Source organism: Hesperophylax consimilis, chromosome 7, assembly GCF_061612785.1.
Source record: "Hesperophylax consimilis isolate HC1 chromosome 7, BYU_Hcon_1.0, whole genome shotgun sequence".
In the NCBI taxonomy this organism is placed as follows: Eukaryota; Metazoa; Arthropoda; class Insecta; order Trichoptera; family Limnephilidae; genus Hesperophylax; species Hesperophylax consimilis.
In genome coordinates, this window is record NC_142842.1 from 7,108,460 (window position 1) to 7,135,142 (window position 26,683).

Sequence of the window (26,683 nt, forward strand, 5' to 3'; positions counted from 1 at the left end):
AGAAATATATTTATATATTTAGAATCGATATTTTTTGATCTACATGAACATATTTTTTATAAGTCAAAATATTTTTCACTCAACTTCCTTATTATAATTACATTTTTACTATCTATATTGTGTGTCGCCTGGCTCGAAAAATATTATTACTTATTTCTTTCATTATTTAATTTCTTTTGTTTCGTGTCATATCACAATTAGGTTTATTAAAAGTTGAAATTTAATTTAATTTTAATTACCGCCATCTATCCACCTATCGAATAGTTAGGCTTAATGTTTCGCCAGTCTACCGCTAAACGGGCCCCCGCACTTCTTACTCCGTCACCGCAAGCTGGCAACAAGTCTTGCAGGAAATGTTTGTATGACCACCTCCTCTCCGTTCCTTCTTCCGTGGATTTTATGCGTGATCACGCCATACTACACTAGCGCCTCTAGTGTCCAGAGTTTCCAGCCCAATTGCAAGCAAATACTGCCAATATTTTACTGGTATAATTGGACAAAGTATAATATACAAAAAACAAAAACACAAAATTCAGACGGAATGTTTTAATTGAATTAACAAGTACATAAATTATAAGTCAAGTTTAGAACAATGAATAGTTTTTTCTGGAAACAGTAATAATTGATGGCATTTATACGAATTACAAAATAATTCACTTAAAATTACAAATATCAAGTTAATATTATTTTTATTTACAACTTAATTAACTTGTTACTCTACTCTGTTCTGTCTTCTGATAACCATTAGACCGCTTCAGCCAAATGTAATATTGAATTACTACATTATATTACATAGAAGGTTAATGAGTTAATTAAATGGAAGACAGAGATGTTTTTAGTGTATTTCTGTTAATTAATTATGGCAACCACAAATTTAAATTAATTATAATTTATAATAATATAAGGCTTGCATTGCTTATGTGTCCATTGAAAGCTCTATTTAAAAAAAAATATATATATATACTTTTGACTGCGCCAATGATGATTAACGATTATTTTTTTATTGAGAAAATATGCCAATGTTTTAAAAGCACTACAAACGTTATCACTTGGGGCAGCGTTAAAGGATAATGTCGCATAAAAATACCTCATAAATGGAGTTTAAAATCCAATGGTTGTTGATTTCTTATAAAATAATATAAAAAAGTTAAAAAAATACACTCAAATTGAAGAGAATTAATTTACAATAGTTAATCACTAATTTAATGTTAATTAAGCTTAAATTTTCTCTGACGCACTTAACTTGTCTTTTTTCTGCGTATCAACTCATTCCAATATCAATACAACAATATAATAATATTATCATGTATTTAAAGCCAAGCCAGAGCAGTTGCATTTGTAAACAAATCTGAACACGTAAAAAGCACAAATTTATATTGATAACACAAGGCACTATTTAAAAACAGCAGCTGGTGTATAAACTAAGGTACTGGGTGTTCCATCAATACCTGCTCAGTTTGCTCTCCCTATCGGAGTACTTCCCACTGAGTTTGCTGACAGAGTAGCGGTCCGAATAGCGGTCGTCAGCGTGGTAAGGCTTGTCACCCGCCCTGTAGTGGATCTCGGAGGGCCCGATGGTCTTGGACCAGTGGTGGGTCCAGTAAAGGTCTTCTGGGTGCATGGCCCTTGGCCCGGCGTCCCTGCAGACCACCACACAGTAGATCATGCTTCCAATCAGCGTGAGGAAGCCAAATATCAAGAAGATGATACCCAGAATCCTGAAAACAAAAAACACAAAAACAGTGAAAAAAGAAAAATGGCAAATTCAATCTTTCCTAGAAGGATTTGTCAATTTATTATAAATGTAAATTAAGACTGCATCATATTTAGTGGTAACATAATGAAGCAATAAAACACATTACATATTAGTATAGCATAAAATACTTTTGTTGGCATTTAACTCTTGGGGTGCCAGGGGTATACGTAATGCCTATCGCCTGCCATATGCCGCATAATGACACTATTTTTGTAATAACTTACTTGTTTTTGCAAATGATTTTACTAGCTAAAGGCTTTATGCAGATATTTTCGAAATCAGATGGAGACAGTAATTTTTCTCTCATTTTGATTGTCAAGTGTGCAAAATTTCATCAATCTCGGAATAAAAATGTAAATTTGTACAAAAATCAAATCCACGCCATCCGCCCTCCATAAACACATACACTCTCCTTTATATAAATAGATAAAAAAAATCTATCTATCTTATGTAGTTTTCCCAGTATAGCTACTAATATTCAGAGAAATGTTGTTTTCCTCTCTAATTTTATTAAAAATTATAAAAATATAATGAAGACATACAAAAATACTCTTGAATTTTATTATGTTTTCTAATCTCGCAATAAACCCGTAGATTTGTTTAGATATATAGAAGATAGATAGATAGATAACACTACTGCCAGTTGACAGTATGTGTAAGCACGTAAACCGAATGCCGCAAGACCGTGTGTAGAAAGTTAAGTTCGCTTAGTAAGGTAACGGTCTGCAGCACAGCTCAGTGTGAAATTTTTCTGCGCAGGGTCTTACAGCATTTGGTTTATATCGATTTTGCACTGACCCGTGGCTGACGAACATGCATTAATGTAAATATTAGATAATCTTTGCGACAAGTATTTACCTAAAATTACTTTGAGGGAGAATCCCTTTGATAAGTTTTTACCAACTCTAATAGCAGTTTTTAGGGGTTTGTTTAAGATTGCCATGTACATACCATACGAAGAGTGGTTCGAAGAACTGTATGACGATGACAAAGCCCAGGGTGACGAGTATGAGGCCGAGGTTGAGCAGCAGCATGAGGCAGCACATCCCCCGGATGTTGGGGCAGAAGGGGTTGGGGGCTGTCATGGCCTCCACCTTCAGACCCGCCTGAAAAGATTTGTCAAATTGATGAATAATTTTTTATTAAATAAAATAACACATTGTTTACACCACTATTTAAAAAAAATATTAACATGTTTAAAAACCAATAGTTTCTTCATCAGGATACAAAGTATCTTTTCATCTAATTTTAAGTAAAGTTTGTTATCTTTATTGAATAAAAATTATTAAGTTCAGAAAAAAGTTTTTTTTTCACAGTTGTGTTGATAGTTTTTTCCTAGGTAGGGTATTCGAAGAAAATCATGTTACGATAATTTGAAGGTTAGGGAAAAAGGTGGAGGATCACAATTTGTTCAATTCGGGAGATTATAAATTCACTGGGGTACCTTTTTACAAAGTGTAAAATAAAGTATGCCAAAATAAAAATAAAATAATGATGGATATGTTCCCCTGTAAAAGTATATTGTAGTATATTGCATCTTAAATTTATTTAAAAAAATACATTCGTATATATATATATATATATATATATATATTCTCTGCGCATAGTACATACTGAGTAGAAACCGAGATATTTCTGTGTAAAAACTGTGCAAAAAACATGTAAAAAGGGATTGAGTCAATGAACTCTAGAACTCGGATTGGTTTGAATGTTATTGTTGTTAAAAATTGGAACTGTTTGTTTGAACAAATTCATGCAAGCGATAAAGTATCTACTCATAATTAGAGACACCCATTCATAGCTTTAATTTTCAAGAAATGTAGCATTACCTATCGAAAAAATAACTTTTATAGCTTTAATTTTGCGTTTTCATAGCGTTTATATATAAATAGGATAACGTCAAAGAATGGGAATCGGCAAGAGGGGAAAAAAAATTAAATTAGCAAAATCACTTGAAACATGTTTATTGTATTATTGATTGAAACTCAACATGGCACATTACAGTAGAGTGTGTCATGTTCGTTCTACGAACTGTCAATACAAGATTATAGAGACTAAAATATCTTTTTTATTGTCGCCAAAAATACTATTTATCGCTGTAATTTGCGAAAATATCATTAATGCTATGAATGGGTGTCTCTACCCATAATATAATATTTTAGCCTCACAATGTTCAAAATTCGAATTATAATATCCAGTGTCTTTTCTCGTGCTAGTTATACCATAATTTACCATTACATTTTGTGTATAAAATGTCACTTCCTTTGAATACAAAAAAAAACTTCCTTTGAAATAATTAAAACGGCGGGAAGAGTCATAAATTACACGAGAAAATATCAATTGGAAAAATCTCTTTTCCCTATGCATACAAACCGTTCTAAAACCGGTACAATCCTCAAGATTACAAAAAATGAATCAAATAGAACACAAAATAGCACTCTCAGTTTATTACTACAAAACTACTGACTCTGATCATGTCTGTGCTCTGATCCCTTTTCATAAATAGGTACATAGGTTTTATTACATGTATGTAGTGTTTTAGTTTCAGTGTACGGTTGAAAATATTACTCGATTACCTACCTCCATATCGTAAAAGCAGTTATGAGGGACTCTTCCTCGAGTAAAACTTCACTTTATAGTTTAAAACATGAGCACAGACGTATTATAACAATCGCGAACTAGAAACAACAATGTACTGGCTCTGCTAATAGAACTATAAATTCTTCATTATTCGATCAGACAGGATTTTAGTAGGTTCTGCAGCTACTAGTTTTTCAATCATACGTAGGAAGCTCTGCCCACGATCCTTTGGCCTCAATAAATTAGACCGATTGTATGCCTGTACCTACACTTTCAATAGCCATTAGCACCATCAATGTTGTGTTTTCTGAGAGCAATGCATAACTGCCTAGATACTAGGCTTCGAAGGTGTTAACAAGGTCGGGCATCTTAGCCTTACGCTAAGCGAATCCTGCGGCAAATTTAATATTTAACAGTGCTATTAAATACATTCATTTGATGCAACGAAAACAGACTTTACTTAAATATTCCAAAAGATCCTGCGGCAAATTTAATATTTAACAGTGCTATTAAATACATTCATTTGATGCAACGAAAACAGACTTTACTTAAATATTCCAAAAGGTCAATAGTCAGATTTTCTCGAATCAAAAATCCAGTAATCTTTTTATTATTAACTCTTGAGAAATACTTAGTTAGACATCACTTTTCAATAAAATCGTTCATTTGTTAAACACATAACGGAAATCTCCTAACGAGGGCTTTTAAAGGGATTTATAACTAGGTTAATTAGAAAGTCCAAGAGTAATAAGTGTATTAAACTGTTATAGTTTGACTTTGTTAGAAGTTAACTTGAGTACAATTCTCCCGTCTGGAACCCATATTACGATATTCACATAGAAGCTATGGAAAGGATATAAAATAAATTCTTACGCATTCTAAGTTTAAAAGTTTGTAATTGATACTTGAGGGTTTACTATGTTTCATTCGTGAGATATGACAGGTTTTTAGTAAAGAGAAGTGAAAGTAGACAAAATAAAAAGTGTTAATCCCCTTTGGGTTGATCCATTAGGTACTTTGTTTTGGGCGGGTTCTGTAGATCTTTATTTATTCTGCCAAGATGAATGCAGCGGCGTAGCTACCTAGGGGCTACGCGGGGCAGTGCCCCGGGGCCCTCAAGCTCAGGGGGCCCTCGAATCCTTACCAGAAATCTCGATCGAACTGAACTTTTGGAAATTTCTCCCATTTTCAAAATAAATATGACAGGTTGCATCTTGCAACCCCACTTTAATCATGACAACTCAGTTGAGAGAAATTCAAAAGTAATGCCTAGGGAATTCCCCTAAATTCTTTCTGTAGGTTGGCAGTGTTGTCAATTTGACGGATAGTGATCTGTGCGTCATTCCCCAACGACACTTGTAGCGTATTAAAATATGGATAAAAAGAAGAAACCCAGTGGTGCATTTAAACGCAAACAACGCCAAGAAAGAAAAGATAGTAAACAAAAATTGCCCAAAATTGACAAGTTTTTTAGTCAGCCTTCTGCAAGTACATCTGGCCAAAATATTTCTATTGATAGTGACTCAAATAATGTAGTAACTGCAGTGTTGGTTGAGAAGCCTACTGAAGAAGATTCGACAATTATTGCAGTTGGAGATACCTCCGCCGCCGATCATGTGAACTTGGATGATGTTTGCATGACACACATAAGAGCGAAGGGTTTGGAGGAACCACAGACCTCTTCATTTAAAAACTAAATCCGACTAGATGGTCCAGTAGGGTCAGTACGATATCTGCAATAAAACTTCGTTATTTTGATATTATCAAAGCATTATCAGAAATAGTTCTAAAGAGTCCTAATAAAGATGAGCGTAGTGAAGCAGAGAGTATTAAAACAAAAATGCTAAATTTCGAGTTCGTGTTGCTTTGCGAATTTATGCACAGTGTATTGAACGACATCAATAATGCATCCAAAACTTTACAAAAATGCGACATCAATTTGGGCGAGGCGAGTAAAGTTTTAGCAGAGATCAAAGCAAAGTTTCAAATTTATAGAAATGATTTCGAATTATTCAAGTGCAAAGCCAGTGAAACTGCAAGAAAATATGGTATTGATACCCATTTTCAAGAAAAAAGGCAAAGAAAAGTTTAAAAACATTTTGATGAATTAGCTGCTGATCACCGATTTCCAAACCGAGAAAAAATATTTGAAATTGAGATTTTCAATAATGTACTAGACACAGTAATATCTCAATTAGATACACGTTTTATGGGTATGAGTGCAGTCTGTCATATATTCGATTTTCTAACACCAACATTTTTATTACATGTTGATGAAGCAACTTTATTACAAAAATGTGACGAATTCCAAAGAAAATATTCAGATATAATAGGCCCTAGTTTTTCACTTCAATTTATTAATATTTACCATCTAGTTTTACCTCAACTAACTCAAGCATGGACTGTTAACCAATTATGTAAGGAAATAATGAGCAAATATCGAGTGCTGATGTTATTATTATTTACAATTCCTGTCACTTCTGCAGCAGCTGAAAGGTAATTTAAAAAATAATTTAAGAAATAAGATGGGCCAAACACATTTATCGCTAATAGCAATTGAAAACAAAACCGCATCAAGCATGGATTTAAACGAAGTCATTGATACTTTTGCGAAAACTAAAGCTAGGAAAAAATTGTAAATATAATTGTTATTTAGTCAGTTGGTAGGCCCGACCTTTATATAATAAACCCTTGAATCTTCTCTATTTCGTTTTATTAGCCAAACCTACACCAAGTATTAATTGTAATTTATGTTGTTACTGTTTAATATTTTTATTACCTACCCTGCAGTCTGCAGTGTACAAAAAAGAGCTTAAGTAGCTTAGCATTTTTAAAGTGTTTGTATATTTCATATTTTTATTTGATAAGACCTAATCAATTTACATAGCAGTGGGGCCCCATTTTTTAATTTGCCCCAGGGCCCTTGGTTACCTAGCTACGCCACTGGATGAATGTATGACTAAAGATTCATTAATGCACGATTTTTTTGTGAATTTTGTAACTGTCTTATTTGTAATACTCAGTGGCGGTTCGTGGTCCTTTTCACTGGGGGTTCAGAATATTAAGAGAAATGATTATTTTTGTATACCCATTTCTTAAAATTTTACGGATTTCCCCAATTTGAAATTTCAAGGCCTTTTTCACAACTCGCATTATTTTTTATATAAAAACAACACTATATTTACAACACAACTACCAAAGAAAAATAACATTTAACATGCAATTATGTAGTGTAAAGTTCAGCTGCCGGGTGCGTGACATCAAACGCGGCGCACAAAGATCGTCTTGTTTTGGCGTACGTTATAAGGGTGCGTAGCGGAGTTTCGCGCCGTTCGCGGTTGCATCGTTCCTTTCTCGTCTCGCTGAAATTTTGTCTTGTCAATACGTAAAATTATGCTACGTATAAACAACAGAAGCAATCGCAAACAGCGCGAAACGTTGCTTGCGGTTGCTTTGTTCTTTCACCGTAATTCGTGGATCGGCTCGCGAAAATGTTGTGCTGTTTATAAGCATCCTAAGATTTCACCGTCAGGGGGATTAAGTTTTTTTTGTATGAGGTATTTTGTGATCATTCTATACACAGCATGGGAATATCGGGTTGCTGTTGGGCCGTATTTTTCAGGCGCATCTATTTTAGAGGCAGAATTTGAATGGCGCGCTGTTTAATAATGTACTAATAGTTTACTAGTTTGTCTCATAAACTCATATTTTTAATTGAGGGACACTGTACAAACGCACTTTACAGAAAACCGCCACTGGTACGAACAATATAATCTTCTTACTTACGCAAATAACTTCATTATGTGGGGTAACCGGATAAATGAAACATTGACAAAATACAACACGATAAAAAATGTTAGGTTAGGTTTGTTTTATTTTATTATTGACTTTTCTACAATGTTCTGTATTGTCATTGAAAGGTTATGGGGTAGGTACCTAGTGATATGTTAAGATTGAAGTTAGTGCAATAATGACCTTTCTGGATGTTTTCGTCCTGGCGGTGGAGGCGACAGAGGGAGCTGCTCCGCTGCGGTAGGAGTAGAGGCTGCGGGGCGCGCGGGAGTGGCGGGAATGACGACTGGAATATAAACAAATAAATAATGTCATTAGTATAAGCAAAATACCTTGATAAGTGTCGTGTATAGTTGTGTGCATTCAGGAATACCTGATATAAATTTTCCAAAGTCGGAAATTTAATTTTATTATGAAAGTTACGAGTGTTGAAAGTTACTTAAAGAGTTACGAGTGTAAAATGATTTGTTCGATATTTAAAAAAAACAAATGATGATGTTATAGGCTTTCAAAGTAATCTTGGCTAAAACGTACACAATCATTTCTCGTGACGTCATACGTGACACAATAGGGTATTTTCACGCTGAGCAACGTTGGTGACAGCCGTCTTACGTCGTAATGACGTTGTAGCATCAAATTTCAAAATTAAAGTTAGCCAGTCGAGGAATTGAACGTAACACGCCTTTGTGGGACCCAAACGCGTTGCCAACTCAGCCACTGACCGGTCTAAATTTATTAAAGTTCTGTTATTATTTCATCGTGGGCCGTTCGTCGGGTTGTTTCGTAATACTTGTATTAACAGAATTTGAATAGGAGCGCCCTTGAGGTGATTTTTCACAAAAACGGCGCTCTACAAATTATCCAATTATTATTATTATTATTATTATTATTTCACAGAACTTGAATAACAACATTGAAATTTGATAAATTGTTCAAATTCTGTAAAACTACCCGCCCTAAATATTAACTTTTTCTTGTAGTTAATAAAATAACAATATTCAAAGTAATTATTATTTATTTACATAAATTTCGTAAGCATACCTAAGTATTTATTTGGATGTAGGTACATCATTACCACATCGTATTGGATCAAAGTCTCTTCAAGCTGTATTGGCAATGATCAATTATTATGATTTGTAATATTACCACAGAGTCAACATTCTTTAAGCTTTAGTGACTGATTGGCGGTCTCTTTGTGGCGCAATGGTCTAAGAGTTTGGCTTTGAATCGGGGGGTTAAGGCTGTAGGGTCAGTCATAACCTATTGACACGGTAACTTGTTTGTGTCCCTTTATGGTCACTAATATTCTGGGTTCATTGAGGTTTAATGAATCTTTATCAATTGAATTTTCAGCTAGATATAGAGAGCAAAGTTGCAAGCAAGCAGGTTTTAAGATCAACATCTTATATTATACTTGACTATTTGAGTTTTTATGCATAATGTTCATGAGTACAAGTGAGCATATTTACATGTCATAAATAGGTACTAAATATTAGGCTTTTTGCATAAGAGTGGCAAAAGTATTTATCACGAACGCAAATAGGACATCATAATACCTAGTACCTACATAATATATAGAAAGCGGTGTCATCAAACATAGGCAAAACCAGTATCTACCTACTGCTGTTAAAAATATAGTTAAAACATGCGGCTACATGCCATATAGGTATTTTTTCAGTCATCACATAAATTACAAGTAATTCTAGCTCACAATTCTAGCTCCACGATCCTAAAAAGTCCTGGCCACAGCATTAGTGCGATTTTGTTAATATGACATTTTTTTATTTTTTAAAAAAGAAAGACAAACATTCCCGGGTTACGAATAACCTGACAATGTTTGAAAATCTCCTACTATCACCACAGAAAGTGGAAAAAAATGCTTTCGTTATGATGGAGGACTTAGCCAGCCGATAAATTGAACACACTACGCCTGGGTGGGACCACAACGCGATGTCAACTTAGCCACCGACCGGTCATTGAAGCCAAATCTCGGGTGAGGGGAAATTGACAAACGTTTGATGTATGATTCGTATGCAAATTGTATCAAATGAACTATTTAATTTAGTTTTTATATTTTAACGCGTATAATAACAGCTTATGAAATTTTTTGGGGTATTTGAGGAAAACAGGGAATGGGAAATGTCATGATATTATAAGAATTGTAGATTGTAGAGTTTGTGAAGCTGAAAGTATTTATAAATAAATATTTGCATCTGGCATTTCATTGCCTTTTAAAAGACGATCAGAAATTTACCTTTCAAATGAACACTGTAAGCTTGAAAAATTACAACATCTGTCAAAACAGATTTACTATGTAATAAAATAATTTTGGTACTTACTTAATCGTTCATCTGAATCGTTTCAAAAACAGTTCAAATTTTGAAAATCGAAGCAAGCCCCTGAATTTCATTGAACCGGAGCTATACAGAGAAATTATTATTTTTAATACCTATGTATTAAGACATCTAACTACAAGTTTTCTGGCAAATATTTAATTTAAATTAAAGGTGTCCAGAAAAAAAACTGAAACCTGCCAGCGGCTAGAAGACAACACTGCATGCTATGATAGGAAACATTACCTACCTAGACGTTAAACCTCGCATGTGAATTAGAGTTTTATCAACAAAAACCTTGACATTATCTCAGACAAGAGCTATCTGCCGTGAGATTGAGATCTTAACAATTAAAACATGTGCAACAATACAGATTTACTCATTCAACGGTGAATAATTGTAACATCTTCAATTTTACATATCATTGCCGTAGAGTGAAAATTCACTAACTAACAAATTGACAGTTTTGAAATAATGGGTGTTTTGTAGTAGCAATTTGAAATGTCTATTTAAGGTTTTTATTAAAAGTTTTTAAAAATGATTATAGTTTTCTCAATAGTTTTAAAGTCTTATTATATGACAATTACAGTAAAGAAACAATGCATTGCCTAAATGACTAAAAAAAGTTTACTTTAATTTTAAAAATTAGTGATATTTTTTTTCGAAAGGAGATGACTTTATGCGAAATAAACGAGGGTGTATAGTAACTAAAGGTAATTACAACACATTAGTGTACAAAAAACGGTAACGTTATTTTAGTAAATAGGTCAAATATTATAATATTTGGATTCGAATACGAGAAGTGTCCGCATAAGCGATAAATGTACTTTGAAGATTCTAACCTATTTTTATCAAAAATGTTAGTCAGTGACTTTTCGCTATATGACGATGATATCTTATTTATAGCTCTAACAGGTAGCAAAGGTACCTATCTAATATCTAATCAAATTGCAAAAATACAGCAAAACTCTTTATAAATGTTGGTTGTTGTTCAAATAAATGAGGCTTTACGCAAATTTAAAAGCTGTTAGCCGACAGCAAAAGCTGCAACTCAAACTGTTACGTTTAAACTCAATGCTTTAATAAACTTAATGCAAACTTCATAACTGTGCTAAAAATGCTGATGCGTCAACACTCAATAGGTGCGATGTACTCTGAAGGAGATTGCAAGAATCAGTAGACAGTTAGTAAAGTTGTTGAATATTTAATTCACTTGGTACGTATGTATGCATGTATGATTAAAAATGATCACTGAAGAATTGATGACCTAGTTTCTGAATATTTTTTGTAGTACCGCATAAGAGTCAAGAGCCTTGGAGCCAGTGGTACTATGGTATTCCTAATGTTACGAGGTTCAAATACATGGGGAAGCTGATGCCGAAGAGGATGGTAGGGAAGCACCTGGGCTATTCGAATCACCTAACACTTTCAGAAACGTTTCGTTTTTGAATGGAGGTATCTCACAAGGGCGAAACTCATAGAGTATCATTCACACAGGGACGAGATATATTTAATTTTTTTTCAATTATATGATCAACGTTCATGAAACGTTGTTATACAATTATATGATCAACGTTTATCAAACAGTGTACTACAATTATATGATCAACGTTCATCAAACATTGTACTACAATTATACGATTAACGTTCATCAAACATTGTAATACAAAAGTCACCTCTAACATGTTCATTTGATACCGATTATTTGATTGACCGGTCGGTGGCCGAGTTGACATCGCGTTTGGGTCCCACCCAGGCGTAGTGTGTTCAATTCCTCGGCTGGCTAAGTCCTCCACCACAACACAAGCAAAATTTTCAGCTTACTGTGGTGGTAGTAGGAGATTTTCAAATATTGTCAGGTTATTCGTAACCCGGGAATATTTGTATTTCTTTAAAAAAAAAAATATTGTTATCTTAAGGAATTTTAAATATTCACTATACCTAGACATTTTTAAAAATTCCATTATTTGTTATTGTTGCTACTTGTTTTTTGTTATATATTAGATTTTTTATTTTTTACCACGTCTCATTGACTGTACCTTTATGATATTTAAATTTTGTTATCTGCTTTGTAACACATTGATGTAAAACCATTATACGGAGATTATGAAAAAGAAATAATTTTTTTTTTTTTTCAGTGCCCCGCATTACTGCCAAAATCCATATTTTCGTTCTGAATGTTGGTAAAATACCAACATTCAGAATGAAAATATGGATTTAACTATGTTTATTGGCCAGAATATCTGAATAGCCAGGTATTTACAAAACTTCCACTTTACTATCACCTTCCCCTCCCCGCGCACTTTGGCCTTACAAATGCGTAGGAGGTGTCATAATAACTTTCTCAAACTCGCGACTTCTGGACTCGCAGTCGAGGATCTTAGCCGCTCACCAATGGAGTTCTGCGTTGTTCTTAAATTCGGTTCCTATATAGTAAGCAGAAAAAAACCGATTTTCTCTTTGAAGATTTCCAGATATTAGTGTGAAAAATTACGGGATATTATAATTCCAAATGTGAAAAAGTAATTTAAATAATTTTCGAATAAAAAAATTATACTATGGGTAGGTAGGTACTTTAACGATTTATCATAATCAGTTCCAATTCAAAGGAAATCGGAGTTTTAATGTTTATTGAACTAGAGTTACAGACAGACACAAGAATATTTTTGATGATACAAGTAATTTTGTTCATCATCAAAAAGGCACGATCATAATTGGCGCTTGTTTACGACCGGGAGATACGTTAAAGTACATTACGGCCTCTCGATACTTTACGATCGACGTATTATAAAGTAGGTTCCCTGGTTTATGGTTTACGATCAATAAAAACGCTAACCATGCCCCGAAACAATTTTGATCCGAGGGCTTCACCTGCGGCCGCGACTAATTTGGAACTCGATGTACTGAACCTAAACGGGGCTGGCCGAAACTTATTCTTCAAATTATACCAAACCCGCTCGCTTTTGTACTAAATACGGAGGACGTGTTTGTAGTTTTGTAGCTGTTAGGGAGATTTAAAAAATAACCCCAGTGTTCAATGCAATAGGTATTTCGTGGGGATACTGCCAAATGTTGGTAACTTACAAAAACATGTTTTGGAGTTTGTAAACCCAATTTTAAAGTTTGATTTCATTATAAAATCACGGTTAAGGCGAAGCTTAATGTCAAATCACTATTTTGATTAATCTTTATAACAAATCGGTGTACATTATGAATACCAAAAAATATATATTTTTTTATTTTTTTTGTAATTATTTTTTATTTTTAATAATATGTTTACATGGTACATAATTAATTTTACATCTTGGGTTTTTTTACTACTCTTCCATTGAAAGCATTTGCTTGTGTATGGAAGGGGAGTGTACATAAATGTTGTTGTTAGTTAGTACTTAAATAATTCATTGTACATAAATGTATGTTTGCTGTAGTATTTTTTTTTGATAGTAGTGAAGGATAATATATTAATATAATAAATTTAAAAAAAGAAGTTATGGAAAACTAAGGATATTTGTGAAATTAATTAAGTGACAGTAGTTTTTTTTTCAGAATATTTTTAAAGTGTCTCTTGACAGAGAGCAGTATTCGGGTTTTATCATTAATGCTTCTGATTTCTTCTGGTAGACGATTGAAAAAGGTTCTTCCCTGGTAAGTATAGTGATGTTGTGCAAAAGACGTATTTAGTTTTGGGCATAGAAAAACATGTCTAAGTCGCGTTCTGTTTTCATTTAAAAATTGATATTTATCTTTTTCTTTTATAATTTGGATTAGTGAGTTTTTAATATATAGGTCTTTAAATGTAGGTACTTGAAATTCTTCAAACAGGCGTTCTGTTGGGTAGTCAAAGGGTTTTTTTAATATAATTTTAATAATTGTTCTTTGTATAATTTCAATTGGAAGAAGGTTACATTTATACGCGGATCCCCAACTAATAATAGCGTATTGTAAAGTGGATTGAACTAAGGCATAGTAAATTATATATAGATTTTTTATCGACAGAAAGTTTCTAATTCTTAGAAATATATATATTAATTTTCTAATTTTGTTTACTACTTGACATATTTGTTCCTTCCATTTCAGATTTTTATCAATAATTACTCCTAGATATTTAATTTTATTTGTTGTTTTTAGTACTGTACAGTTTGATTTGCAATAGTTTTGGCTGTGAATTTTAGTATTATTATGTATGACAATATTAAAATTTTTAGGAGTATCATTTGTATGGATTGCAAATGGAATTACAAATGTCTTTTCATTATTAAGTGACAGTAAATTAGTGTCGAAAAAATTCTTGAGCGTGTTGATGTCTTCTGTGGCCTTTAACTCTACTTTTTCCCAAGTCTTATCACTTATTATTAATACTGTATCATCAGCGTATGACGTAATTTGACCATGTAAAGGTTGAAAAAAAATATCGTTTACATATATAGTAAATAGAATTGGTCCAAGCACTGTACCTTGGGGGATTCCAAAGCTTGTAATCTCTTGATCACTATTAACACGATTGATTTTTACTACTTGAGGACGGTTTTTTAAGTAGTCGGTGATCCATTTAATCGCGTTGCCTTTTATGCCGATATTATTCAATTTTTTTAATAGCATCTCATGGGATATGCTATCGAATGCCTTTCTAAGGTCAATAAATATACCCGCACATTTTTTACTTTTATCTAATGATTCGTAAATGTATGAAGTTACGTTAGCAATAGCATCTTGTGTGCTGAGAGATTTTATAAAGCCAAACTGGTTTTTGTGTAATATTTTATTAATATCTAGAAAATTTACCAATTGTTTTTTTACTATTTTTTCAAAGATCTTTCCTATATTAGAAATAAGACATATTGGGCGATAATTCGTTGCTTGATGTGGATCTCCAGATTTGTAAATAGGTGAGATTATTGTGGTTTTGTAGTTCATTGGAAAAATTCCAGTTGTTAAACTTAAGTTTATTAAATGAGTGATAGGTTTTATTAAGTGAGGTTTCACAGTTTTTAACATGTGTGTTGTAATAGAATCAAAGCCGGGAGACGAACCTCCTTTCATATTTTCTATTATTTTCGAAATTTCACATTCTGTTGTTGTTTCAAACATTGAAAGTATATTACGTTTCTGTATATTTTTATTTTTATGGTTTTCTTGGTTTGAAGGCTTGTGAATATTTTTCGCAAGATTTTTCCCAACATTTGCAAAGAAGGAATTAAATATGTTTGCACATTGTTTAGGCTGTATATTGGCATCTATAATTTTTTTATCATGTTCAATGTACTTAATGTTTTGTGTTTTTTTTGTATTTTCTATGGCGAAATTAACAGTTTTCCACATTTGTTTATGGTTATTTTCTGAAGATGATATTTTATTTTTAAAATACTCTTCTTTACTTTTTTTAATATAAGATGTTAATTTATTTTTATATTTTTTATAGAAAATATATGCTTTTTCATCTTGGGGATTTTTTAAAGTTATTTTGTAAAGTTTTTCTTTATTTCTGATAGATATAATAAGTCCTTTGGTAATCCAAGGCTTTAAACATCTTAATTTTGATTTTATGTGTGTTGTTATCTCAGTTGTCGAATTTTTAATGTGTTGTGACATAATATTTTCGAAGTTAGTCGAACAAATTTCAGTATCATCACTGTTTAAAACATTATTCCAATCTTCCTTTTTTAATTTTTCAGAGAGAATAGTCATATCTATTGTTGATTTTTTGGTTATTAAATTATGTTTTTTATGTTTAATATTATTATTATACAGAAGTAAGCATGAGTGATGATCAGTTATGTTAGTTTTCCAAACAATTGATTTTATTTTGTGAAGATCTTTAATGTTTACATTTGTCCAAATGTGGTCTAAACAAGATGGAGTATGTTCTTTTATTTCCCTAGTATTTTTATTTATGCAAGATATAAAATTTTGTTCAGTCATACAATTGATGTATTCATTTTTGTTATTATTTTCTATTTTTTCATTAATATTAACGTTGAAATCTCCTACGACGAAGCAAAGCTTATTTTTTAATTTTAATAATATGTTTTTGAGGTCATTTATAAACGTAATAATACTCGAGCCATGCGTTCTATAGATAGCTATTAGATAGTATATTGATTTGCCGAGTTTGAAATGTACTTCGATGCAGTTTACTAAATGTATTGGGTGTTCTATTATGTTAACAATACTAAATTTATTGCTTGCAAATATTATTATTCCCGAATTTTTATTGATGTCTACTTTGGTAGAAATATAGTTGTACTCAGGTAAGTGATAAGACGGTGATTCAGCGTTCGTAAATGTTTCGGATAACACTATAAAGTCCGGTTTTTTAATTAAATTATTTATTTTTAGAATTAATTCATCTAAATTTTTTTGAGCGCTACGGATGTTTATGTGCATAATAATTATATCATTGAAGTTTTTAGAAATAATTTTGTTACACGAATCGGTACATATACATTCGTATTCTTGAATTTTAATATTTAACTCTAATTCGTTACTTAAGAAATCATCCATTTAATGCATTTTCGGTTGTATTTTACAAAATTATTTTTAAGATTTTTATTCAATGTCGTAGTTAATTCTTTCTTTGGCTAATTTAAGCATGTAAGATCGGAACTTACATGTTTCGCTGTTTGTTCGGTGGTCTACTTCATTCATTTTACTGTTCAAGGAGTTTATTTCTTTCTTCTTGTTAGCTGAGTTGCAGTTAGCGCATTTGGGTGGCAGTTCCAGGGATTTACACTCGGAGATGGGATGATCTTCTGAACAGTGCTTGCATGTTGGTTTATTCATTCTATTGTAGCATTTTTGTGCTGTGTTTCCAAATCTTTGACAGTGAAAACATTGGGTAAGAGGACTGCAGTCTTCTACATAGATTCTCATGAATCCTAGATGAATTTTTTTTTATTAATAAGATGTAGTCTCATTTCGGGATTTGTTTGTAGTATTAAGTTTTTGCTGTTAGTTTTTTTGTTTGTAATGATGGCCTTAACTTGTAATATTTCTTTGTCTTGGTATTTTTTACATATCATTTTGATGTCGTTGTTTTGTTCAATGATGTCTTCTAAGAATTCTTTTTCGGTATAGTCTTTGTCAAGACCTTTGAATATTACGCATGGATCCGTTTTCAGAAGTACCTCCGCTATTATGGTTTTGTCGACTTCATTTATCTTATCTTTTAATTTTTTTGCGTCTTCTTTTTCTGGGCATGTTATTATAAGGTTTTTTTTTGTTTTTTTAATTTCGCATACTCGAATTCCCAACTGCGATATTTTAATCTTTTGTATTTTCTCTTTTATTTTTTCAGTGTCTTCTTCTTTTAAGCTTTTAATTATTATAGGAAATCGTTTTTCTTGCGTTTGTGATATTAAGTTTTTTACTGCAGAAGAGTATGAAAATGGGTATTTTTGTGCTTGGTTTTTTTCTTGAATATCACACTTTTCTTGTAATTTAGCTAATTCTATTGCCATGTGCGATATCATTTCCATGATGTTATTTATTTCTTTCATCATTTTTGATTTGGTTTCTTTAGTAAGTTTATTTTCTTCTATGATTGTATGTAAGTCACTTATGTTTTGTTTCGCCTTTGTTATGAAGGCATGCGGATCAACCGCTTCCTCCATTTTTCCAGGTTAAAAAATATATATTTTCCGTAAATTTATGTATTTATATAATTTGTCTTGGATTGAAGGTGTTATTTTATTTATTCACCGCTTACGGCGCTCACTCGCGTCCAACACCGTTGGAGGTTTGGGCGACACTGATATGCTTTAGATAAACTGAAAGTTTTCCTATCTTTTCGCTTGAGTAGAATATAAATAAAAAAATAAATTACTTAATAAAAAATATAAATGTAAACTACTAAAATAATTATTTTTCAATAGAAATAAATGAACGCATAAAGGAAACAGCTTTAAAAAATTATAATATTATAGCTAAGATTATCTGTGACAGTTTCACTTGATAAACTTTTTGCTTTCTTATAAAATTATCTACAACATAAATAAAAACGAGGTTTGTGCTTGAAATCGAACGTTTCTAGACTCCGTTTGTCAAGCGATTTTAATGCTTATTACCTACAATATAAGGTATACCAAGAATATACACATTCTTGGCTGGTAGCTTCCTCTTTAATGATAACTTACAATAAATCATTAGAATATTGTATTATTGAACAACACATGCTTATTTTTTAAAGTGCTTTTTTATTAATTTTCTTGTATTTTGATTATAAAAAATGAAGTTACAAAGTATTATAGAAAAGACAGTAGCTAAAAACCTACTTAACGACATAACCAAACTACTAGTACATTAAAATCATCTCTAACCAAAAAATGTAGTTAGCAACATTTGGCAGTAACCCCACGATTTTAGGTATCGAAGGCCAGCCGTAAAAAAGCCAATTTACATGGAGAAAAATGAGCATTGCTAATTTATTAAAAATCTCGTTAAATTATCGGTAATCCTGTTAAAAACGGGATCGCATGCCATTTCCTGATAAAAGTAAATTCCCAATATATCGGAACACGTGATCATGTACCTGCATTTGATAATATACAGTGACGAAAAGCGGAAATATTAGAATTTATTATATATTACATTCGTATTTTACTCAAAGTTTATTATGAAATCTATCGAATCATTCTCTAAAGGCCTGCAATCCCGTTTTAACCGAATTAAAATAATTTCAAGAGATTCTTAATAAATGAGCAATATTTAATATTAGTAATTTTTCTCTGTGGCCTCAATTGACGACTATTTTAAAATGCCATTCAAAATTTCGAAAAAATCTGCCTAGCGTCGTTTTGCGCATCGCCTCGTGTACGGACAAAACTTACTGGTATGAAATACTGTTAATTTATTAAAAATATGGTAATATTATTGGTTTTCCTGTTAAAAATGGGATTGTAGGCCTATAACAAATGAATTGAAAGATTTCCTAACAAAGTATCAGTCAAAAGCGAATGCTTTAGGAGGACGGAGGAACATATGTTCATACAAATACTGATATTGATATTGACATATTGATATTGTCGGTAAAGAACACGTGTTCTCAATATATTCTGAATGACTAATATTTTATCAGGAAGTTGGCGTGCTGTCACTTTTTTTCTCCGTGTGTGCGCATCTCCATAAGTATACGGTAATGGATTAAACCTGTAGCAAATAATCGCGTACAGGTAAATATTTTTAAAGAGGACACGTTTGAATGTATTTGTGCACACCGATAGTATAAAAAGTTTCAAAAAGTTTTTCGAACTGGTTTGCAATCCTCAGTTCCCTCTTAAACTGAAAATGCCCAAAGATAATGGGTGCGTAGCGATGTTTATCAATTCCATTTAAATTCAAAGTCGCGATTCAATTCGAAAATATTATGCTGGATCCTCTCATGTTGAAAATAGAACATTAGGCCGGCATCACTCAAAGGAGAGTCATCACAGATTGTTCAATATTGTGTTGAATTCAAGTAATTGTCTGCTTTAAGTCATTACCTAAGTAAAACATCTCTAATTTAGTATTGGGGAGGGGTTGCCTGTCTCAAATGATATAGGACCAGTCGTAGAAAGTTCGGGGTGTATAATTATCATTTCAGATACAAGTGAAATTTCATAGACGAGGAAATAAATTGAGATAAAGATTTGGAAAAAAAATGTTTACATCACAGCGGAGAAGAATATTAAAATTGATCAAAATACGATCTATCTTTGAATTGTTTGGTTTTGAAAGAGGAGTATTAAAAAAAATTAATTACATGATTCACGTAATAAACTCGTATATATTTAGAAAAACTACCACACATAATCGAAATGTTAACAGATCTGAATAGTCTGGTACTACCAAACCTTCTTCTACCCCATCTCCTTCCCTTCCCCACTCTCTCGAGCTTCAGAACATACCCTAATTGTGGATGTCAAGACATCATAGCCTCGCTGGCTTCGTATAGTAGGGACTCTTGAATGGTAATCACGTAAAAAGGATGTTAACCTAAAATTACACATATGGTGTAACCTGTTCCAGTTAGAGGTAACCTGTTGTTTTCCTAAAACGGTTGTATTTTGATTAATTGACGACATAAATAAATGCTTTCAAAATCATCCCGGTGCAATCAATCTCCTTGACCTTAAATTACTTCCAAATTTTAGACTATAAAAATAATCCAAAGTGCATTGGTATGTAGAGCCGTGAATAGATCTGAACAATCTCGAATCAAAGATTTTATTATGACCCACATAAAACTGTAAGCACCGTGTAACCCATTTGTTGAGTATAATCATAGTTTATAGGCTTTTGTATAAGCTTCAAAGCATCGGTGTTCACAAGATCGAGGTTTACTGCACCTAAGAGGATTGAATAATAAAACAAGCGATGAATCATAATTTCACATAAAGCTAATGCTTCACGGAATTCAGTTAGTGTACGCACTAGCTGAAGTTAAGGGATTAAACTTCTTCACCAGACTACTGAATCTCAAATGAGTAAAAGTAACAATTATCAACATAAATATAAGCCAAAAATACTGGTTATTATTCTCAGTTTTGATACGTCTTCTGGACAGAGAAATATTAAATCTCATGCTACGAAATTATATAATGCTCTACCAATTCAAAAAATAATAATAACAGAAATGGGTAGCTAAAGTAAAAACATGGCTGAGAGTACAGAGTGATAATCAACTTGCAAACATTACGACGGCAACGTAAGGATTGCAATAATATTAATGAAAAAACTACTATTGGCCGCCTCAGGACAGGAAAGCCTAATGGTAGGACTGAAAAGTATGACACTATTCTTATATTATGCTGAATTGGTGTACATTATGAATACAAAAAAAATATAATTTAGACAAATTGAAGGATTTCCTACCGATTCCCTTGAGTAGAATACAAATAAAAAATAAATTACTCAATAAAAAATATAAATGTAAACTACTATTTTATTTGATTTTAATGCCTATTATCTACATTCGTGACAATATAAGGCACACCAAGAATATACACATTTTTGGCTTGTAGCTTCCTCTTAAACTTTTAAAAATAATAAGAATATATTTATTAAAATAAATTAGCAAATAAGTCGGCAAATATATGTTAAACATAGTTTACAATGGTTTTTAAATTAGATGCACAAAATGAAAAATAGAAAATAATATACAACACTACGCTAAAAATAGGATAGAATTACATCAATAGCTTGCATCATTTACAAACTTTGCCATAGAAATTAATAAAAAAAGAACTAACGAACCTTATTTCTGAAACAGCCTAATTACTTGCAACAAATGTAAGTAATCCCTATAATAAGAAGTATAATTTAATGTAAGAATTTTGGTAAGTTCATTTTACATTCAAATAAACTAACAAGTTTATTTATTCCACGTCGGTATAAACGCGGAAGATTAAGCTACTATGTAAGTGCTTTCACACAGGTTATGAAGAGTTATAATATTTAACGCACATCAATAACAATTATATAGGGTGTTATGGAACGCACTTGACAAACTTTAAGTAGTGATTCGGGACATTATTTGGAGTAAATTTTTGGTCTCCGATGACAATTTTGATGTTTTTAATTTTTTTTTATTTCAACTAAAAACATAAAAATAAGTAGGAATTGGACAGTTAGAGTCAAGTTAGAGGTTAAGGGGTTGGGCAGGTGCTCGTCTGAGTGAAAAGTGATGACATTTGGAAGAAAAAAAGACCGTTTTTGTAAAAAAATATTTTGATTTTTTTTTTAATTTTTGAAAAAAAAAATCATCGAGAAACAAAAATTTTTTTTACTCCAGATAATGTCAGGAATTGTTGGTTAAATTAAGTCTTCTACGTCCCTTAACACCGTGTATAGTAATTTTAATCTTTAAACTGAATTAAAGATTATAAATTAAGATAATTTTTAGAGAAAAACAACATGTCTATTTGACCGTGGCAATAAGTTTCTGCGAAAGGTAGACCTTTTCTAAATAATTTTTGCCTAATATTTATTATTACGGAACCAGATTATTATGTCGTTTTTTGTCTAATATTTCAAAACAACGAATAAAAAAAATTATAGATTTATGTAACACGAACTGTTGATCATTTATATTTGTTTATATCCCACTTAAAAAGTCATCAGTCCACAATAATGATATATTATTTGAACACAAATAGAAAATAAAAATCTATTCGTGAAATGCGAAAGTGCTTTTTAATTAATATCAAACAATAGATAGGTAACTTACCTTCGTAGAAAGCGTCTCTGAAGAATTTGTGAGAATAGACATGTCAAAGAAAAACGTAGCTTCTTTCATGGATGGAAACGGAAAATCTAGCATTGAGAAAGTTTTCGAACAATGCGACTATACTATTCTATTTCCAGAGCTTCGTTTGTACGTAACGACCGTGATTTACACGGATACTATGTGAAATCATAACCGTAAGGCTTTTGTGTTCCTTAGTTATATGGGATTCAAGTCTTAGATAGAAATGCAGCACAATGATGAAATTATCTCACTTACAAGCGAACTTCAAGATTACCGTCTCACTTTGGTGATTGTGAAATTTCCCAACGTGGATGTCTACGTACGTGTAAAGGTCCTTATATAAATATCTGAGCTGATTACGATGACATAATTAAATAATTCCATTTAATGTGAGTTATTTTGAGAAATAGCTGAAATTTTAAGATTAACTTTTTTATTATATTAGCTCTACATTATGTGCTAAAGAAAAAAAATCTGTGTGGAGGATATTTTCAGGGAAATAGGGGAGAGGAAGTTTTGGGAAGGAAAAATTTATGAGGGGCGGGTAGGATTCTGTGGATCAATGTGTTCAGGAGTAACGGACGGATGAATCCATCCATCCTGTAAAGGTCAACAGGTTTCCCTCAACCAGTCCCTCCCGATCCGGCCCACCACGCCAAACGCATGGGCAAACGGAAACGGTAGGCAAACGCATCCACCGCATGACCTAGACAAACCTCAACCTAAGAACCCGCAACCCTACTAAGTCATCAAATGGAGCGAACCACTTGGGGTGACCTATAGCAGGGGTGTTAGGAAGACCTATAGCAAGGGATTGTTATCCAATAAATGGTTCCCGGGGCAGTGGTACCCATACCCACCTCTCAAATTGTGCCTGAAATAAAATAACTATTGCGTATTGCGCATGAATCACCAATGTATTAATATATATTGGTTGCCCATTGAATTTGGTAAGTAATCTAGTCATTGAACAGTCCGTTGATAGTAGCTTAATGGTCTGGGGTAGCTTAGTTATTTATTTTATTTTATTTTATACTATATAAACAAACAATACATGATTTACAGAGACGAAACAATATACAGGAATAAGATACTTCATGTTGTGAACCTATGATGTAATGTAATGTCTTCCTTCCTTGTAATGTCTGCTAAGTGGTACGTTTATTCCTTAATTACCAGGTGACTTGTGTAGTTTATAGGTGTGTGTGTGACATGTGTAATGTATGTGTGAGTGTTTGCGTGTGTGTGTCTGTGTGTGTGTGTGTGTGTGTGAGAGGGTGTGTGTGTGTGCGTGTGTGTGTGTTTCTGTATGTGTGTTTCTGTATGTGTGCGCATTGAATAGTTTAAATTATTGACATGATGCCACGTTTGAATTTGGGCAGTGAATCCGAAAAACTGTCAATTTTAGAGTTAAGACAAATATTATTTAGAGTATGAAGAGCTCGGTTAATTGTCGAATTAGATGCTGCATTTGTAACATTAACGATTCCGCGTTTATTGTCAAAACCACAAAGAGATTGCTTTCCACGAAAAATAGACTTTGGAGATATTCACATGTTATACTCACATTACAATTTTAAGTATAGTAAAAAAAACAAGTAGGTTAGTATATCTCGGATATCATCATAGAAGATGCGGTATCCGCAATGGTATGAATACCAACCTGACTATATGACTAACTGCGGTTAGATTATGACTAATCCAGATGTAGCTCGCGGCAGTAATATACTGATTTATACAACACATGTGTACATAAATATTACACGGGTGTCCATTACAAAACATCTTCTAATGATTAAATCCTAATGTACGAGAGCGTATTCCATGTGAGCTTATCATAGTTAATTGAAAATAGAAATGATTAAGACAATACATCTTGAAGAGAAACACCTGGTCGTGTGTGAGGATTGACAACAGAAAATAATTATTTTTATTAGGCATTATTTTTCTAGTATCCTCTTCTATCCATTATAGCAGGTTTGAAACGATATAAAGGCGAAGCTATCTGTGCCAAGCGGAAATGTGTCCTGTGTGCCTAACGCTTGCTCCCGCTCCGAAATCTTCAGCGACCTATTTCTGTTGACGGTGACTTTGAGGTTCGAAATGAACAAAAATTGTAAGTATTATGTTTTATTAATTTTAAAAGTATTAAGAAATTTGAATATTTAATATCTAGACAATAGTAAAATTATTGTTAAGTGGCGGAGATTTGATATTTTCGCACCGCGCTGCGTTGCGTTCGCATCGACTTAGATTATTAAATTTTCAGTGACAGATTTTTACTCCCTTTTCCAGAGAAAATAAGATATTTATCCGAAAGCTTTCAGAGTAAAAATTATACATCGTTCCTTAATAAATACAAGTGGACTAGCATTGTACAGTAAACAAGATTTCAATGAAAAATTGTGAAAAATGATTAAATAAACACACCGTAGTTTTATTGATGATACACAAATACAAACAGTCGGATGGAGGCAATGCACAAGTCATTAAACTGTCAATAACATAATGGCTGCGAGCAAATATAACCCTGTCAACTTCAGGCAACTAATATCCACTATCTTTCATGTCACTCGGGGCGGCAAACAATAATCCATATAAACGTTATTTATTACAGTTTATAACTAACGCCTGCTTCTCGCATTCAATTATAATCCCAGGGATGCATTAATTGCATTTTTAATAGAATCCGAATACTCCATCACACCTTGGTGAGTTATACTAAACATTTCTGGGGCGCCTACGTTCTAGTTCTAGGAGGAAGTACTGAAGAGTAGTGAAGAGTGTGTTTCAAGGATCGTAGGTGAGATAGGCTTTAATTCAAAACACGAGAACAAATTAAACGCTTACATTGATTTGTTATGTAATAAAGAATTAGCATTTATGGAACAGGTGTCTGTCGAATTCCTTTTGAAACTTGAAAACTAATAGTTACGTAAACAGTAGTTCTATACCTCCAAAATAGTATGTTTCTAATTTTCAAAACAATTTTTTTTCTTAAATCATAAGATTTGTAAGTAGGTACCTACATAAATTACAAACCATTTATATTTATGCGACATTTAAAAAAATTAAATAAGGAATTATTTAATGTCCAAAGAAACGTCACTATCTCATTGAAATATATTTTTTCAAACTTACTTCAGACAGGTAGGTACCGTAATATTGAAAAAATGGAAATTTAAAAGTCCAAATAAACCAGATGTTTTCACGTTTAAAGGAATTATATTTTCTGACATTAAAAAAGCCACCATCTTGAAACGGAACGTACAAAGAAATATACAGGCAAAGAATTTAAAACGCTTCGCTACGCCCAGTCAATAATTTATTTAATACATATAGTATTAATATATAAATATAACAAGATTATGGCAATCCTTGGAGCACAGACAACAGCCGAGAATATTCTGTCAAATTTATCGGAAGATTCTTTGGGAAAATGAAATAATTGATGACATTGAACTCTTTAGCACCTGCGGAAATGCTGATTCGATCGATTTGCCAGTGTTTAGGTTCCCTTCCTCTTGCAACATGGAATCTTCACGATCCAAGTTCACTCAATATTCTGACCAAAAGTCTTTACGAAACATCCCTAAAGTAATTATAGGTTAGGTAGGTAACATTATAATTCAAGAATGTCTCTCAAATATGTACAATGCGGGTTTTATGTTTACTTACGCGTTGAGTTTTTCGTCTTAGAAGTTTTGTTTTCGTCCAATAATTATAATGACATACACGTTATTATTTACTGTTCACGGTACATAATATACACGGTGTCCGGAAACTCGTAGTACAAGCGGGAAACTGGAGAATCTACACCACATGGGGAACCCAAAAAAACATAAAGTTTTTTGATTTGAGCAATTTCACAAAAAAAAAAAAAACCAAAAAAAAATATTTTTCGGTTATTTTAGGGTTAAAGTTTTTTCTGGTGTTTAGGGTTGAACAACAGATGTTTTAACCCTGCAGAGCAGAAATATTTTATGATTACACCGG

General features: G+C 32.4%; 1 protein-coding gene across 1 annotated transcript in view; it reads right to left on the reverse strand.

Annotated features, from left to right (window-relative positions):
* Positions 1–537: 537 nt before the first annotated feature.
* Positions 538–26,683, reverse strand: part of LOC149422253 (uncharacterized) — a 218,902-nt gene continuing 192,756 nt past the window's right edge. The window contains exons 7-9 of the mRNA XM_089633684.1: positions 8,312–8,414; positions 2,708–2,862; positions 538–1,718 (exon numbers count right to left, since the gene is read on the reverse strand). Coding sequence (XP_089489810.1) covers positions 1,442–1,718; positions 2,708–2,862; positions 8,312–8,414 — 535 coding nt within the window. The 3' untranslated portion in view covers positions 538–1,441. The remainder of the gene's footprint in view (positions 1,719–2,707; positions 2,863–8,311; positions 8,415–26,683) is intronic.